The sequence below is a fragment of the Perognathus longimembris genome, chromosome 2 (assembly GCF_023159225.1).
Source record: "Perognathus longimembris pacificus isolate PPM17 chromosome 2, ASM2315922v1, whole genome shotgun sequence".
NCBI lineage: Eukaryota > Metazoa > Chordata > Mammalia > Rodentia > Heteromyidae > Perognathus > Perognathus longimembris.
Window position 1 is genome coordinate 89,641,255 of NC_063162.1, and position 17,882 is coordinate 89,659,136.

Genomic DNA, 17,882 nt, shown 5'->3' on the forward strand with positions numbered 1-17,882 from the left:
TTGGATTTTAGAATCAAACATGAATTTCCCTCAATATTATGATCAGGTAGTAGCCTTCCTTTCAGTAATCATTTCTCTTTCTCCTAATCCTGCTCTTGGTCTTGTACAGATATTTTCTAAGCAGCAGGACCCATCACGATTTAACACATATGTCAACTTCTCCCTTTCTCCATTTTTACCTTAAGTGTGTGCAGGACTCGGCTGGAATAGGATTATATTCTTGGGCTCAGCCTTAGGGAACCAGTTACAAAAGACTTGAAAGTAACTATTAAATCTATTTCTTTTTCTATGTAGAACTATTAGAATAAGATTATGTTCAGAACTTCAAACAAAACGTGCTGTAATCAATACAACAACGTTGTTAGAGTTACTAAAACATGCTCCAAGTGTGTGGAGTTTTAATTTGTATATTAAAAATTATAGAGGATATTGATAATCATAAAGTCATTTGTTTTGGAAATAACTTATTTATTCTTTGGAAGACCATATTGCTATTGCACATCACGAAAACATATTCTGATGAGAAACACTGGAATAGCTACCAACAAAACATCAAACAACCACATTTCCTTAAAAACATGGATCTGGGATATTAAAGGCCCTCTATAGAAAGTGTGGCCTACAGCTCAATACTTAGTTGTTTTGGACAAATGTATCTCAGAGTTAACTCGATGGAGGACTGTGAAGATTACGCTAGAAAATCCTTAGGAACCAATGGTTCTTTCTTTCTGAAATTCAGTCATTGGGTTGATAGGAGTTTACCCAACTGGTCTTGATGAGGCATTCCTATCCCCATCTGTAAAACACATTTTAGCTATGACAGAAAATCATTCATCTCCTTTTAACGTCAAATCAGGGAGGACATTACCGAGAAAGTCACAACAAGGTGGCATCCTTAATACATAATAATGACATATGCAGGAAGTGCACCATTATTTATATGTGTGACGCACTGTAAATTGCTTCCATCATCAGAACTAATTGTAGTGATTATTAATGCAGTGTTATGAACTGTCAGGATTGCTGTATGTAATTACATTTGTGCAAATGCTTCATTACCTGCCTAATGAATCTGGCATATATGCACATGTAAACCACTGTTTTGTTAACATAATGAAGGACATTATTATTATTTTTTTGCACTAAGCTGTTGATGTAGGACTGGTTTGACCTAGCTGATGAAGTTCACCCATCCACTGCTGACAAATCTTTGATCTAGTTTATTTGCACACTTGGCAGAAGATGTGTGTGGAGGGGTGTCAGCTATTTTGAACAACAGCTTCCACTGAAAAATTCTGGTCCATCTTGATAGCACCCAAACACCGACATATTCATTATGCCCCTTGCAAGGGGTTCTCCAACTACTTGTACTTACACTGGGGTTTGCCTCTAAGTAGTTGTACAGGACATTGACACAGATGGAAAGGTCCCCAGTATTGAAAGGATAGCTTCGGCTCCAGCCCTGGGGACCAAACCTCAGCCTCCCCGCAACACAGGCATGGAAGTAGCACAGAGAAAAGAGGATGCTTTTAAATTCCTGTTCCTTGGAACACATCTCAAGTGTATCCTGGGAGAAAAGAAAGCTTTGGTTATGCATCTGGATGGTTCTCAGGGCTGAGGGTCTGAATTTTCCAATCTTAGAAAGTACTTGAGGGAACTGTGGTTTTAAGAAGAGCTGTCTATCCGATAAGATGATAGAACTGTCTAGTTGGCATTTGTCAGTCAGGTGATGTAAAAGGAATACTTTCATTTAGCTTTTTTGATCTGTTTTGGACACAGCTGCTGTGTAGACTAGGCTGACATCAAACTTGTCATCTTCCTCACTCCTGAGTGCTAGGGTTACCGGTTATACATCACTATGCTTTAGCATTTGTTATTCCTTTTTTTTTTTTTTTTTGTCAGTTGTAGGGCTTGAACCCAGAGCCTAGGCACTTTCTTAGCTTTTGTGCTCAAGGATAGCACTCTACCACTTGAGGCACAGTTCCAGTTTTCTGGTGGTTAATTGGGGATGAGTCTCACTGATTTTCTTGATCAGCTGGCTTTGAACTGTGGTCCTCAGATGTCAGCCTCCTGAGTAGCTAGGATGCCATTTGCCACCAGCACCTGGCCACATTTGTTATTTTTAATGTTTATAAGTACACTAGAAAATGAAGCAGATAATCCTAACCATGCTAATACACTGCTTGATAGAATTTTCACTTGCAAAGTTTCCCTTGTAAGGTCTAGATGATCAAAGGTCATGCTGCTAGTGTCATCATTCTCTTGCTCCACAGTAAAAGATCATCTGTGCACATGGTCACCATTCAAGATTTCCCCAGTCTCCAGCGATGCCATACCCATATGGACATGGTTTTGTTAACAGGACCTGGGCAGAAGTGATGTTTTAACATCCATATCATTTGCTATAAAGGAAATGGCTCATCCTGGTGGTTGTTGACTGCTTTGTTATTGTGGGCAGGAAATGATGAGAATTGGACAGTCCCGGCAACCTTGAGTCCGGCATCACAGTCACCTGTCAGCATGGGCATGTGAGTGAGCTCATGGGACAGACCTGCCAGATGTGTGTGATTGCACAGACTGTTGTTTTGTTCAAATCTTGGTGGTTTCTTTTTAATTACAGCAAGATATCCTGTATGGATACAATCTCCATGACACATGGTCTTGCAGTGAGCTAAGAGTAAAACTCATTGCTCAGAGGACTGAATGGAAACACTTGCCCTATGCACTAGACCTGTGGGATTATTTTGAAAAGTGAGGGAGAAAGTTGAATCCTGACATGCTACATGGATACAGTTAGGGTACCAATACCTGTAAAGTAAGAATGTGGTAAACAGTGATCCAATCTATGGTTTAATATACTTTTCCATCCTCAGATTTGGCAGCACTAACAAGGGGAAGGAGGTCAGGTTGAGGAGGCCTAGATCTGCCTTTTCTTGTCTTCTCCTTCATCATGGTTAAGCTACAGCCAGCTCACATTTAAAATGGATCTATCAATGGGGGCCACAGACTATATTTAGAACCTCTAGGTGGAAGAGTGAATATCTGGACTCCCAGGAGACTTTCAGTATTATACCAAGATTAGGTTTGGCACGGGCCATCGCCCAGTTTCTTTCTGCAAAGCTAGGGCTTCTGTCGCTCTGGAACCAACACACTCTAGACCCAACAATGTCACCAGGTCACTTGAATTCTGTAGGTCACTTTAGGCAACTTACATGGTTTGGAAATGTATAATCATAAAAAATAACTTTCATAACTAAACATCCAATAAAAGGCAAGCTCATGGAAGAAGAGGAACACAGAATTGGAATTAACTTTAAAGGGTGTAAAAAAGGTATTACTTTCAAATGTATAAAAATTCTAGGGGATTCAGCTATCATATTTGAAATTTCATATCAGAATTATGATTCAAGGAGACATGTAACAATTACCTGAATTATAGATGGCTCACATAAAAACCCAGGTACTACAATAACTAAATATTAATTCAATCTGCCACTATATGTCACTTACTCAGCTTTATCCTAAAAAAACAACAACTAACTAATGTCCATTTCATTGCACTCTGACTACATAAATTCTGTAGGAAGAGAATGTGAATCAGGCTTTTTAAGCAAAAAAGGGTTAAGTCTGCTTACCATTATTTTTTAAGTCTGCTTACCATTTCATATTGTAGGACTGTTGTTTTAAAAACCAAATGAGCAGCAGATTAATATCAGAAAATATAAAAAAGAACTTTAAGAATATGGCATAGTGGTAAGAGTGCTTGCCTCATATATGAAGCCCTGGGTTTGATTCCTCAGCACCATACATATAGAAAATGGCCAGAAATAGATTCCTCAGAAGGCTAAATATAGAACTCCCCTGTGACCCAGCAACCCCACTTTTGGGTATCCAAAAAACTACAAACAAAATCACAATAAAGCCACCAGCACAACAATGTTCATCGCAGCGCAATTTGTCATAGCTAGAATCTGGAACCAACCCAGATGCCCCTCAGTAGATGAGTGGATCAGGAAAATGTGGTACATATACACAATGGAATTTTATGCCTCTATCAGAAAGAATGGCATTGCCCCATTTGTAAGGAAATGGAAGGACTTGGAAAAAATTATACTAAGTGAAGTGAGCCAGACCCAAAGAAACATGGACTCTATGGTCTCCCTTATTGGGAATAATTAGCACAGGTTTAGGCAAGTCACAGCAGAGGATCACAAGAGCCCAATAGCTATACCCTTATGATCACATAAGATGATGCTAAGTGAAATGAACTCCATGTTATGGAAATGATTGTTATATCACAGTTGTAACTACTTTCAACGTCCCATGTGTATCTGTAGCTTCTACTATTGATGATGTTCTTGTATCATCTTCCTGTGGTTGTATCTACACTATCTCTGTAATCTTATCTGAGTATATTGGAAACCGTCTATACTGGTATTAGAACTAGGAAATTGAAAGGGAATACCAAAATCGAGAGACACAGGGTAAAAAAAGACAAACAACTACAAAAGCAATACTTGCAAAACTGTTTGGTGTAAGTGAGCTGAACACCTCATGGGGGGAAAGGGAAAGGGGGAGGCGGGAGGGGGGGAATAAGGGACAAGGTAACAAACAGTACAAGGAATGTATCCAATGCCTAACGTATGAAACTGTAACCTGATAATAAAAATTTGAAAAAAAGAAAAAGAAAAAGAAAATGGCCAGAAGTGCTGTGGCTCAATAGGAAGAGAGTACTAGCCTTGAGCAAAAAGAAGCCAGGGACAGTGCTCAGGCCCTGAGTCCAAGGCCCAGGACTGGCAAAAAAAAAAAAAAAAGAAGAAGAAGAATAGTCAACAGGCTGCCACATATGCAAGTGTGCATGTATACAGCCTCCAATACACTATTACCAATCAGGTCTTTCTGTCTGCAAGTTTCACAGAAAAACCTGCATTTTTATTCTTAAAAAAATGATGGCTCACTTAGTATGAAAATAGCCCATAGCCAGCGCCAGTGGCTCACACCTATAATCCTAGCTACTTAGGAGACTGAGATCTGAGGATCAGGTTCAAAGTCAGCCTAGGCAGGAAAGTCCGTGAGACTCTTATTTCCACCAGAAAACCGAAAGTGGCACAGTGGCTCAAAGTGTTAGAGTGCTATCCTTGAGTAAAAGGGCTCAGGGACAGGGCCCAGGCCTTGAATTCTAGCCTGTTCACTATTCCTAGAGTTTGTTGTATATTTTTTTGACATTGATCTGCTCCTCATTTGGTTTGTAAAATGACAACAGGCAACTGACTGAAATACAAGCACACCTGTACATGTACACACCCCAACATGTCACCTATTTAAGTAAGATACATAAGTTGATGATGGTCTCCACAGTCTTGTGACAAGAGTTCTATTACTGTCAGTTCAGGCTGCTCTGCTTTCTTACCTGGTCGAAGTTGTCCAGAGCAGCATGCAAGTTGGCCAGCATTCCTGTGGGGGGTTCATTGGTGATCTTAATGGAATTTTCCAGGAGTCCTTGAGGGATGATGTGCTCGTTCGTTGCAGGGGCAGGCTCGGCACTCATGAACACCCTGTAATCCCTGTGGCTTCCTTGGCTGAATTTTTCAAGGAGTTTCTCCAAGGTTCCCAGCCACTTGGCTACCAAATGGACATTCTACAAGACAAGCATGGCTTATGATTCTTATAAAATCTTAGTATACAGCCAGTTACAGTACTAGAATACTTCCCTATATATAGATGTGTTGAAACCCCAAAGAACCATGTCTTGAGTTTTCCTTTATGAACAACCAGAAAAAGGGGAAAAATCCAAACCAGAATGGACCATGAATAGATCACATACTCCACACCTCCCAATGCACATGCCTACTTCACCTACCAGTCACTTCTGTGATGGACTGGTCTAAATATTTACCTTGGTTATAGTTCATTACTGAAACATTAATGGATTAGTTTAACAAACTATAAAATTTAAGAGACAGAAATATACTGGGGTCTCTACTTCATTGTTTCTAATGGGAATCTCCTCTCCTCAAACTCATATTCATGAGCACAGGGACGCAAAGGGGTATAAGGGAAGAAAGGCCAGCTGGAAAGAATGATCACATACTGTTGAGATGCTCTGTGAATTTCTAACATTTCATTTCCTTAAATCCTAGAGATGTCAAAGCCCTCCCCCATACAAGTGTGTGCGTGTGTGCGTGTGTGCGCACGTGCACACACACACACACAAAACTGTCACCACTATTGCTCTTTGCTCCTCCAACACTAAATATCTACAAGGTAGAGTTTTGTCAGTGATTCTGGGAGAAAGGGATAAAGGATGTGGCTCACATACTTTCTAGCTTTGGATATATATCTGGATATAATTGTATATACATATCATGTATAAATATATAGATAACCTATCTGGATATAATGATTACAGCATTAGAGAAACGTAATTATTAAAGTGGCAGCATGGCTGAAGTGATAGAGTGCCAAAGCTCAGTGAGATCTTGAGGCTCTGAGTTCAAGCTTCAGTACTGGCACATGCGTACACATGAATGTGTGCAAACACACATGCACACACATACACACACATTCTCACAATGTTTATGAGAAATATAATTATATCCAAAAAAAAGTTAAAATGTTAACACCAACAAAAACACAGAAGAAGAAGCCAAATAAGGAAGGAACTGGTAATATATTCTTTGAAATTTATGCTGCAAAATATCTATGCCCATTCTATTGATATTATCAAGCTTTTATTGCAGCAGCTAATTCTGACCATGGGTAGAAGTCATGGGCTGACTCCAGTCCCTCCAAAACATACCGAAGCTCTAAACACTGGGATTTTACAACGTGAAGGTTTCTTTTCTTTTCTTTTTTGCCAGTCCTGGGCCTTGGACTCAGGGCCTGACCACTGTCCTTGGCTTCTCTTTTGCTCAAGGCTAACACTCTACCACTTGAACCACAGTGCTCCTTCTGGCTTTTTCTGCTTATGTTGTGCTGAGGAATCAAACACAGGACTTCATGCATGCAAGGCAAACACTCTACCACTTGAGCCACTTCTATATATGTGGTGCTGAGGAATCGAACCCAGGGCTTCATGTATACGAGGCAAGCACTCTTGCCACTAGGCCAGTAGTACCAGCCTCTGGGTACTACTCTGAAGGTACTAGCTTTGGGAATGACTAGATCCTTTTGTTTATTTTTCCAAGGACATAGAAGCTTGTACTTTTTTTTTTTTTTTTTTTTTTTTGGCCAGTCCTGGGCCTTGGACTCAGGGCCTGAGCACTGTCCCTGGCTTTTTTTTTTTTTTTTTTTGGCTCAAGGATAGCACTCTGCCCCTTGAGCTACAGCGCCACTTCTGGCCGTTTTTTTCTGTATATGTGGTGCTGGGGAATTGAACCCAGAGCCTCATGTATACAAGGCAGGCACTCTTGCCACTAGGCCATATCCCCAGCCCAAGCTTGTACATTTTTAAGTAGTCCACATATCTTGAAAAAAAACAAACCACCCATTAAGCCCATGAAAATTGATTCTTTAATGTTTGTTAGGTTCACTCACAAACTCTTCTTTGCATATGGAGCTAACTTGCCAGTCTATCTCCTTTATATCTATGTGTGTGAACTTTAGTAAAATGCAAGCTAAACACTCCTAGAGATGTTGTCTCCTAACTGAAATTGGCCATCCTAGGGTTTCGATATAAACGAACTGACATATTTATACCCACCCTCTCCCTATGCAATAAAAATTACAAACAATATGATGAATTCCTGTCATGTTGGTGTACTCTCGCCAAAGTCTTGTCTTTTACCTACTGAAAGGATACTGGAAGTGTGTGGGATAGCTGAAGGCCTGAGATAGCTTTCCTCCTCCAATTACTGTTTGTGATTAGAGGAAGGGGAGGAGGGAAGAGGACAGCTAAGCAGTTCCATTCCAGGTTTACCAGCAAGAACAAAAGTCAAAGGTCTAGAATAAACACCATAAATCAAGTGCTTGTCATGTAAAGGTCTTTTGAGATGTTTTGCTTTTTTTTAATGCTATAACTTGAATTGTGTGTGGGGGGGTCATCACATAAATAAAAGCAAGATTGTTCTTTGAATAATGGATTCTTTGGAGATGGGTTCTATATTCCTTCCAGTGCTCTCTCTAGTCTGACCTAGGGGGCACATGAGAACTTTCAACAAACTCTTTCCTTTTTAGGGGGAGACCTTGGTGTTAACATAGTGTTGGTCAACCTTATGTTCTCTGCTATTGACTGATTGTAAGCCTCAAATGGGGACTCACTGCCCGAAGTTCTGAAGGAAGGGTGTTTCTACTGAGAACTTATCTAAGCAGTGGGCCCTCATCACCAAGGGTGGTGTTATAGGGACAGAGCCTGCCTCAACACCCAGCAGCTTCTGCATGACTCCAGTTTTATTTCAAGCAGAACCACAAGATGCTTTAAACTTAGGTTCTGGAGACATAAGCCTGTGTATAAACACAAGGTATAATAGCCTGAATGCAGGGCATACCACCACAGGCCATGTTGTACCTCTGCATAGGGTCGTGGCATGAGCCAGGGTAATAAGTCCTTGCTTCTCAAGAGAGCTGGAACTAAGGAGCAGCTCAGCCACACCCAGCAGTTCTGTGGGATGGAGAACATTCCAGGGCTCATTTTTTCTCCCCTTCATATGATGAATGGCAACCTTAAAGCTTCACTGTAATCATGAGAAACTTGAGACTGGATAACCTAGGAATTATCTCCTCAAAAGAACCTTTGGGCTAACAGTGTCACAAATCAAATGGCCATGACTAGGCCTGCTGACAGCTAGTGGAGCTTACTATATGAGTCACTACAGCTTCCTTGTGCCTCCATATCCTCATACCCCTGGCCTCTGGCTAGAATCCTCCACTAGAGAGGCTGTCCCAGAAGACATCAGACTGTAGAATCATGGGGTCTGTGTATTTTCAGCCCTGGTAGGGATAAAGTTGTCTATTCTACTGTCCTTTTTGTGTGTGTGTGCCAATCCTAGGGGATGAACTCAGGGCCTGGGCACTGTCCCTGACATTCTTTTTCTCAATGCTAGCACTCTACTACTTGAGCCATAGCACCACTTCCAGATTTTTTGGAGTAGTTCATTGGAGATTAAAGTCTCACAGATTTTTCTACCCCTGTGGCTTGGAACTGTGATCCTCCGATCTCAGCCTCCTGAGTAGCTAGGATTACAGGTGTGAGCTACCAGCACCTAGCTTAATGTCCTTAGTTTATAACCAAACAATGCTATACAATTGCTCAGGGGAAGAGTTAAGAGTTGTATAAGATGCTATCTATCTACACAGACAGAGAGGTAGACCAATGACATATACAGATATAGATCAAAATGGAATTAATTGTGGTCATCCATTCACTCATTCATTCCTGCCAGTATTTGGGGCTTGAATGCAGGGCTTTATGTTCTGGCTTGACATTTTTGCTCAAGGCTGGTACTCTACCCACTTAAGCCACACCTCCATTTCTGGCTTTTTAATATTTAATTGGAGTTAAGAGTCTCAAGACTTTACTGTATGAATTGGCTTTGAACCTTGACCTTCAAATCTCAGCATCCTGAGTACTTAAGATTTATAGGTGTGAGCCGCCAGCACCCACCTTGGCTTTGCTAATTTTAAAACAACATGCAACTTCAATATGACTCTAAGAATGTGGCCTTGCTATAAGCTGCTGTGTCCTCAAGTAATATTACAGAGTTCTACATATCTGTAAGACAGGAGAACACTGGGATTCTTTCTGATATTTCAAAATTCAAACCTATTAGGCAGTCACTTTCACCTTGGCCTGGTGAATGTTAAGAGCAGGTTAGGGTCGGCAGGCAGGTCATGGTGTGCTGTGTACAACTAGGGAAAACCCCACAGAGGGCCGCTCAGCAACTCCCACCCACTGTCTTCATGCTCAGTGTTGTCGGTCCCGTGAGAACATAGCACTCACCTGGAGGAGGACCCAGTGCCCTCCTTTGGAAGCTTTCTCCAGAGCTGTTTCTGCCACCATCTCCTGACCCTGTCCTAGAGACACATTGTGGAATTTTCCCGACTCAATCGTAAACCCAAGTCTTTTGCCTGTAAGGAAGCACAACCAGGGAAAAGCAAAGGTCAACCAAGAGGAAGGGTAGAGTGTTTTGTAAGGTTCCTCTGTGCTCACAGCTGCTGTCTTCTAGGTCACTTGCCTGGAGAAGCCAAAGTAAGCTGTAGCGGTTTCTGTAAGCAGCATTTTGAGCCACTTCTTCCTTGCAAGCTTCAGCACAGCCTGCAGAAGGCACTTCCCTTGCTTTTATAATAAGGCTTTTGACATTTTGATAGATGGCAGCATTGTTGGGGAGCTTTCTAAACTCCTGCAGGAGTAGCAAAGTACTGCCTGCATAAAAAGGAGCAACAGGTGGTAGCCATTGCATCATTTCTTGAACGGATCAGTTCGCTGGGTAAACGCACAAGCTCTCACCTTGCAAAGCTGCATTTATATGGAGCACATTCAGGTTGGGGCTACTTTAACTTGGTACTCCTGGTGTAGGCCGTGGGGAATAGTAATCCAGAGCACAAAGCAATAGGGCCTTGCACAATCAAATAGACTTGCTCTAAAGACCATTATTTAGTCACAGGGGGCACAAGATTACATGATCATGGAGAAAATTGCCCTCTGCCCCTAATACTGTCAAAAGGTAGAAAACAGTAACAAAGGAAATGTGAATTATGCCAACTAGATGAATGTTTCTTTAGAGCATTTCTTCAAACTACAGTGTTATTAGTCTCACATTTTCCACACATCCAACTTTCAACAAATAATAATAACAAACAAACAAAAAGACAGCTATGATCAGAGTGAAGGCTAAATAGTGGCAGGTGAAAGGGAGGAAGAGCAGGCTAGTAGGCCTCCTGGCTACTCACCAAGTGTCTCTAGCTCTTTAAGAGCATCTACCCCTGGGGACAGGATGAAGAATATGGGGATGTCTGTGTTGCTTTCTTCAAATGCTTTTCCTAAGTCCAATCTTGTCCTCTCCACATACCTGGCACCCAGTTTTTCCTCCACAAAATTTCTATTAAAAAAAAGAATATGCAGACACACACACAACAAGAAGATCGTGGATTTTTGACCTTGAAAAGTCTCAACACCTGAACAAGCACTGGGAAACAGCTGTGGTTAAATAAACCAAATTTATCATATGGCTGTCTTTTTAGAATAAAATGAACCCAACTGAATTTAGGCAGCAAGTGTATCAATGAAATCTCTCTCTACTTAACTGACATAGTCAGTGATATAGTCTTCTGATTAGAAGACTATATTCCATTTTAGGGGGTTACTGAGATTCCCCTCCCTTCAGAGTGCCATCAGCTGTATGGCTTTGCGTCCCCCAAATTCCCTGCCAGATTCTCCCCATTACTTATTAACAGTTCATTAGATTTGCCACAGTGCAATTTTCCAGCCTGCTGGGCTTCTCATGAATATACAAATGCTTTTTTGGGTGTTTCTAACGCAAGGAAGCTCAATTAAGCAGGGATTATTCTCCAGCAGCATCAGATTTAGCAGAAAGTAAGTACCACTGAGCAGAATTAACTTGTAAAGTAGGGTTCGGCAGAGGCCTCAGGAAAGGGGAAATTGAGTGAACTAGACAAAGCAAAAGGAAAAACCAGAGGCACATGAGTGTTATTGAAGGAAGCGAAACACAATAGGGAAGGAAGTCAAGAACTCTTTGGTTGGTGCATTCAAATGAGAACAAGATTGGTGTGAATTAAGCTGCTTATTACTGTTTGGAAGCCAAGAGGGCAAAGAAAAAGGACATGAGGACCAAAATGTAGATAGTGATTTCTGCTCTGGGACTGCATTAGTTGTAGTTACAGGAATTTTCTTGTTTGACATGCACAACCTTCAGGCCAAGGTGCTACAAATGATGGAAAGCATATTTGGACAATAAATGTTTCTGTCTCTAAACTCTGCATACACTCATCTCTCTTCCAAAAATATTTCCACCATTTCAGAATCGAAGCTTTTCAGGAAGAATATTCTGAGTCTTGTACTGGGTACATTTAAACAGTGGTGGTGACTATATTGCTGAATAACTCATCAGTGGGGATAGAGGCCTCCACTAGACTCTAACCTCCCCTCTCCCCAAACCAAGTTTCTTTCATGTTAACTTGGATTTCCCAATGTGTCCCCAGCCCACCTGAGAGCATAGGTCATCCTGTCAGGGCGTACTGCCCTCAAAATCATCAGCTTCTGTATTAAACTTTTCTTCTTCCATTCTTGTGGTAACTTTTCTTTTTCTGGACATTCAGATTCCACCCACTTCCTCCATTGCTTGGCAGATCCTTCCACATCACGGTCTAGGCCCCGAAATTCTTCCCTAAGGGCCACTGCCTGTAACAGAGGAGGGAAACAGGATGAGCAGTAGTTTGTTTACAGCTTATGTGTGAGAGATCGAATCCTAGGAAGGCAAACTGTGCTACATAGTCTTCCTTTTCTTCCCTGGATTTACCTTGCAGTCTTTCCTGGCCTGCTCAGATCTCTAAGGGAGTTGAGGGCTATGATCTTTAGTTCTCTGGCCTGGTTGGTTTTTTGCCATTTGGAAAGCACTGGTAAGAGACTAGTCTGGAGTGGGTAAAGGAGGAAGGTGGGGTATTTCTTCCCTAGTTCCTTACAGCAGGGGTGTGCTTTGGTAGTGTCTGTTTTTCAGCCATAGGCCACAGCTTCTATAGGCTTGTTCCTTCCTATAGCCTCACTTCTCAGTAGTCCCTGGACCAACCCCCCACCCCCACCCCGCCTTTGAACATGCCATCTGTTTTCTTATGGGGCCCTGACAGGTAACACAGTTGAAATGGAATTCGTGAGTCTAAAGTGATAGTCTAAGTAAAAAAAAAAATTAAAACAATCTAAATGTACTATAAAAATAAGATGCAACAAATCTGTTCAGTGCATGGACATGTTTTCTTCTTAGAACAAAGAATCAGGGCAAATCTTTGCTAGGCATCTCTAAGGAAGTCAAGAGCCTGGAAGAATAAACTCCTAGCAACTGGATCTTCTGACAGAAAAATGAAATAAGGATTGAAACATGACTTCATTTTCTCTCCACAGTATTCCATTTTGCTTAGGTATTTACAGGGAGAGTAAACTACTGTACTGCTTAATTTTCAACACCATTTAGGAAAAGTAGAGAAATATGTAAAATAAAACAGGACAAATGATATTTGAAATAAATGGAAAAATTTTATTTAAATTGATTGTTATCAAAGGTTCTGATACTGTTCCTATTGATTAATGATTTCTCTATCCATACACTGGTTAAAACTCCTTCTCCCAACAGGAAATTAACCAGTTCAATATACAAAGATTAGTAAAAGAATATAACATTATATAGTATATTTCTATAACTATAATGGTGTATATCACTTGTATTATTTAAATTATCTTTCTATGCCAAAGAAATGTAACATTGTAAAAACCTTTTGAAGCCAGGGGCTGGTGGCTCATGCTTATGATCCTAGCTACTCAGGAGGTTGAGATCTGTGGGTCGCTGTTTGAAGCCAGCCCAGGCAGAAAAGTGTGTGAGACTCATATCTTCAATTAACCACTAGAAAATCAGTAGCTCTGTGGCTCAAAGCAAAAGGGCCCAAGGACAGTGCCCAGGCCCTGAGTTCAAGCCCTACAATTGCAAAAAACAAAACCCAACAGTTAGAAATTGAGAAGTCCCTACTGTACCTTGATAGCACTCCATGACTGAGTAGTTAAGAAGTCAACAGGACTTGCGAAAGTGTGTTCAACTGGGAATCGAAGCAGGAAATCCAGTTCAAGGGGGTCAATCTCTTTCTTCCTCAACAAAATCTTGAGAGTACCCAAAATTGAAAAGGATCGTTTAGTTTACATAAAAATCACAACACAGGAAGCAGTCATTACTGAACAAACATGATCAAACAGGCAGAGCTAAGTATGCTGAGAATTCTGGCAGATATCCATTCTACAGCTGAAATAGAGAACCTTATAGCATGACCTTGATCTGAAAACCATGATGAGAAATATAACAGGAAAGGCAACTTCATTCCATTTATAACACCTATGGCTATATGTAGATTATTTGGATGGGGCTCCATGTTTAATCTTTTGTAAACAGATAAATTTTTCCTTAAATCTTGTGATACAGAAGACAAAAGTTGCTGGGCACTCAGCTATTCAGGAGGCTGAGATCCAAGGATCACCATTTAGGCCTGGGCAGGGAAGTCAATGTGAATCTTATCTCCAGTTAACAATCAAAGAGCTGGAAGTGGAGATATGTCTCAAGTGGTAGAGTGCCAGCCTTGAGTGAAAAAGCTAAGGGACAATACCCAGACCCTGAGTTAAAGTTCCAGTACTGGTGTATGTAGTGTGGGTATGGGCATGTACCCATGTACTCATACAGGGGCGCGTTCACTAACACACACACAGAGCAAAGTCTTTGGTGACAGTGGGCTGAATTACTATACAGAGGGCAGGACCAGAATCATGATTCTAATGCAGGTATTATAGCAAATGAATTGCAATCAGAAATTTCCTAATAGGCCTGGCTAAGCAAATGCATCATTAACTGGAATAAATGTAAGACAGTGTGATTACAGAACCGATAGTAAGTCCACAGTACATTTGGAGGGCACAAAGAAATATTCTTAATTTCTACATACACACTAGAATATTGTGTAAGTCAAATAGTGACATTTTTTGAGTTATAAGTTATCTAAAAATTCCAGATTATCAGTGGTAATGTGCAATTAGTAGTGCTTTGTTTTACTGGCTAATTCATCTTAATTAAATTTAATTTCAGCAAATAAGTAACCGTACATATAGATCTGAAGATTTCATTTACATAGATAATTAGATGTGAGATAGAATGCAAATTCTCTGTGGGTTCCAAGGGAAGCTTTAAATAATGTGCATGTCATGAGTTACCATGCTTGGCTTTTTCCTGTTAGGAGTAATATGCAGAAAGACAAGTATTTCATTTTGTAATGCCTCACTCCTGTTTATCACACATTCTAGGATACTTACACTCATATACTCTTTGAGAACCTAATGGAATCTGTAAATATCAAAAACATTAAAAGAGAAGTTGTAGCATACTGTTATATACAACTAGTATTCACAAGATATTCATCTTGGGCAAAGCCTTTTGGAAGGCCCAAGGTATGTAAGACCCACCCTTTTCCTCCAGGCTTGGAATAGTAGAAAAAGACACATAGTAAGCTAGCTAATAAAAGACAACATGCATATTTCATCCAAATATGATTTTTTTTTTTATCACAGAACCTTTATTTGTTTAGCCAGTCAATCAGTCAAGGGTTTGAACTCAGGGTCTGCGCACTGTCCCTGAGCTCTTTTTACTCAAGGCTAGCATTCTACCACTTTGAGCCTCAGCACCATGTATGATTTTCTGGTGGTTAATTGAAAATAAGAGTCTCACAGACTTTCTTGCCCAATTTGGCTTTGAACTGTGATCCTCAGATCTCAGCCTCTTAAGTAGCTAGGATTACAGGTGTGAGCCACCAATGCCTAGTTAGAACCTTTATTTAAACAAATCTCGTGTACAAGTTCATATAAAAAAGAATAAAAGGACAGCAGCTCACACTGAAGACATGTACATGGAGGCCCAATGGAGTTCTCCTTACCCATTCATGGATTTGTAACTAGGTTATTTTATTTTTAATTGGTAAATGTGTATAGAGTAAAATGTGATGCTTTGATATGTGCTTACACTGTAGAATGGTCAACTCAAGATAATTAACCTATATATCACCTTATATACTAATCATTTGGGGAGGGCATTGAGAACATTTGTAATCTATTAGCAATTTGAAATGTATATTTTTGAAGTACTGGGGCTTATATTTAGGGCCTTGCCCTTGCCCAGCTCCTTGTGGCTGGTGTTCTACCACTTGAACCATGTCTTCAGCCCAGCATCTTGTCAGTTATTGGAGATGGAATGTCACAGACTGTAGTGGTCTGTCTGGTTTTAACTTCAATGAGTCACCAGTTTCTACATTATTATTAACTGTGTGCAATTGAATTTTATACAGCCTTTAATAAGAAAGAAATTCTCTCATTAGCCACAACATGGATAAAGTCATTCATTGTTTTGTTTTTTGTTGTTTTTTTAAAAGAAGGTCTCTGAGAAATTGATTAGGATCATTCAGATCTGGACTTATAACCTTGAACTCAGAGAACCTTTTTAGTAGGATCTGGAAGACTCTTTAGAAGAACTGAGAAGAATGTAAGTCATTTCTTTGGGAGATGACTGTAGTGATCACTTAATATGAGTACCCATCTAGACCAGAACATATGATGTAGGCAAAGGCTGGCATATGCTCAAGTTCATGTTCTCCTCACATCACCAAGGCTTCTAAAGAGGTGTCTTTGCTTTGGCAGACGCAAAGTATGTGATGAACAAAGGCATCTGCCTCTGAGATGCTTCTAAGGGACTGATCTCCTTACCTGGAAAGTCATCTGGGACAAAAAGGTGAGCTTGTCCTTCTCAAATAGTGCCTGGCTGGTGTAAAGGAAGGTGGCATGGGTGATGTTCTCCATCAGGACATAGATGCGTCCCTGTGAGTCCTCCACCTTGTCAGCCTGCTCTATTGCTCTGTGGAACAATGTGTTGAAAGCCTGGGGAGTGGAGGTGATCAGAAAAGGGTGACAATTTTTACTTGGATGTCCAGCTAACCTCAGACACACAAAGCTTGCTGTGGGAGAAGAAAGAAGGTTGAGTTCATATGAAGATTACAAAATCTCTCAAAATAGTTCCTGGCACTGGGGAAATGTTCACTGCTAGCTTGCTGCCATGATGGTTGTTATTGATAGCTTTCTACAAAATCTACTCACGTTTCCTTCTTAGAAACTAGAAGAGATTATTCTCTGTCCACACTTGTACTAAAAAAAGTTCTAAACATTTGAACTGTAGTAAAATATACAAGCACAAAACTACCTTAAGTGTATAGTTTATTAATAGTGTTTTAAATATACTTGTTTTTTACAACCAATTTATAGAACTTTTCATTGTGAAAAACTGAAACTCTTTTTCTTCCTGTTGTCCTTTGGCACCCATCATTGCCCTTTCTGTGTCTGGGAGTATGACTACTCTGTGTGACCTACATGAATGGAGTCCTGTACTATTTGTCTTTTTGTGATTGGCTTATTTCAATTAGATAATGGTCTCAAGGTTCAAACAGATAGTAGCATATATCAGAATATGAACTCTAGGGAAACTTCTTCAAAATCTGAAACTGTTCATTTAATAAAGGAAAATTATAGGCTTTATTGGAATAAGGTTGAAAAAAAATGACCTAAAGTCACTTAACAGGTTTTCTCTGCCTTTTTCTCTTTTCATCAAAGAAATAGGAAAAATCTTTTTCTAAGAGAAATACATTCTCATAGTCAGAGGCCTCAGAGAATAGTCCCTTCTACTTGTCAAATTCTAAGAGCATTAAGAACAAATACACAAATGTAAGGTGATAGAATATTGACACTCTACCCTACTGCCTCATTGAAAGGGGAAATAAAATCCCTCAGAGACTGCTGCCTTGTTGCAGCTGCTGTGAGTAGACAGACACTTAAGACTTCTTAGTAGATACAGTCATTGCTCAGCAACCAACTCATTTCCAGGAACAAGTTGGAAATTCTGGTGTTTTCAGGTTGTTGTTGTTTTTTTTAACTTATTTAGCATTACCTTCAAAGAGAACTGATAGATGGGGTTGATTTTTCTGAGGTCATTAATAACAAAATAAAGCAGAGATGCTCTGGCTGCCACAGGTCTGTAACTTTCTCGGGCCTCGTTGATTTTCCTTTCATTTTCTCTTGCTTCCATTACCTATAGAGGGGCCAAACAAGGTGAGCAACTGATTCTACATACTCAACCTAGGAATGAAAG

General features: G+C 40.3%; 1 protein-coding gene across 1 annotated transcript in view; it reads right to left on the reverse strand.

The window, feature by feature from the left end:
* Dnah11 (dynein axonemal heavy chain 11) overlaps window positions 1-17,882 on the reverse strand; it is a 292,006-nt gene that overhangs the window by 13,744 nt on the left and 260,380 nt on the right. The window contains exons 69-76 of the mRNA XM_048339712.1: window positions 17,682-17,822; window positions 16,451-16,621; window positions 13,694-13,816; window positions 12,162-12,355; window positions 10,888-11,036; window positions 9,938-10,065; window positions 5,411-5,638; window positions 1,376-1,567 (exon numbers count right to left, since the gene is read on the reverse strand). Of these exons, the coding sequence (XP_048195669.1) occupies window positions 1,376-1,567; window positions 5,411-5,638; window positions 9,938-10,065; window positions 10,888-11,036; window positions 12,162-12,355; window positions 13,694-13,816; window positions 16,451-16,621; window positions 17,682-17,822 (1,326 nt within the window). The remainder of the gene's footprint in view (window positions 1-1,375; window positions 1,568-5,410; window positions 5,639-9,937; window positions 10,066-10,887; window positions 11,037-12,161; window positions 12,356-13,693; window positions 13,817-16,450; window positions 16,622-17,681; window positions 17,823-17,882) is intronic.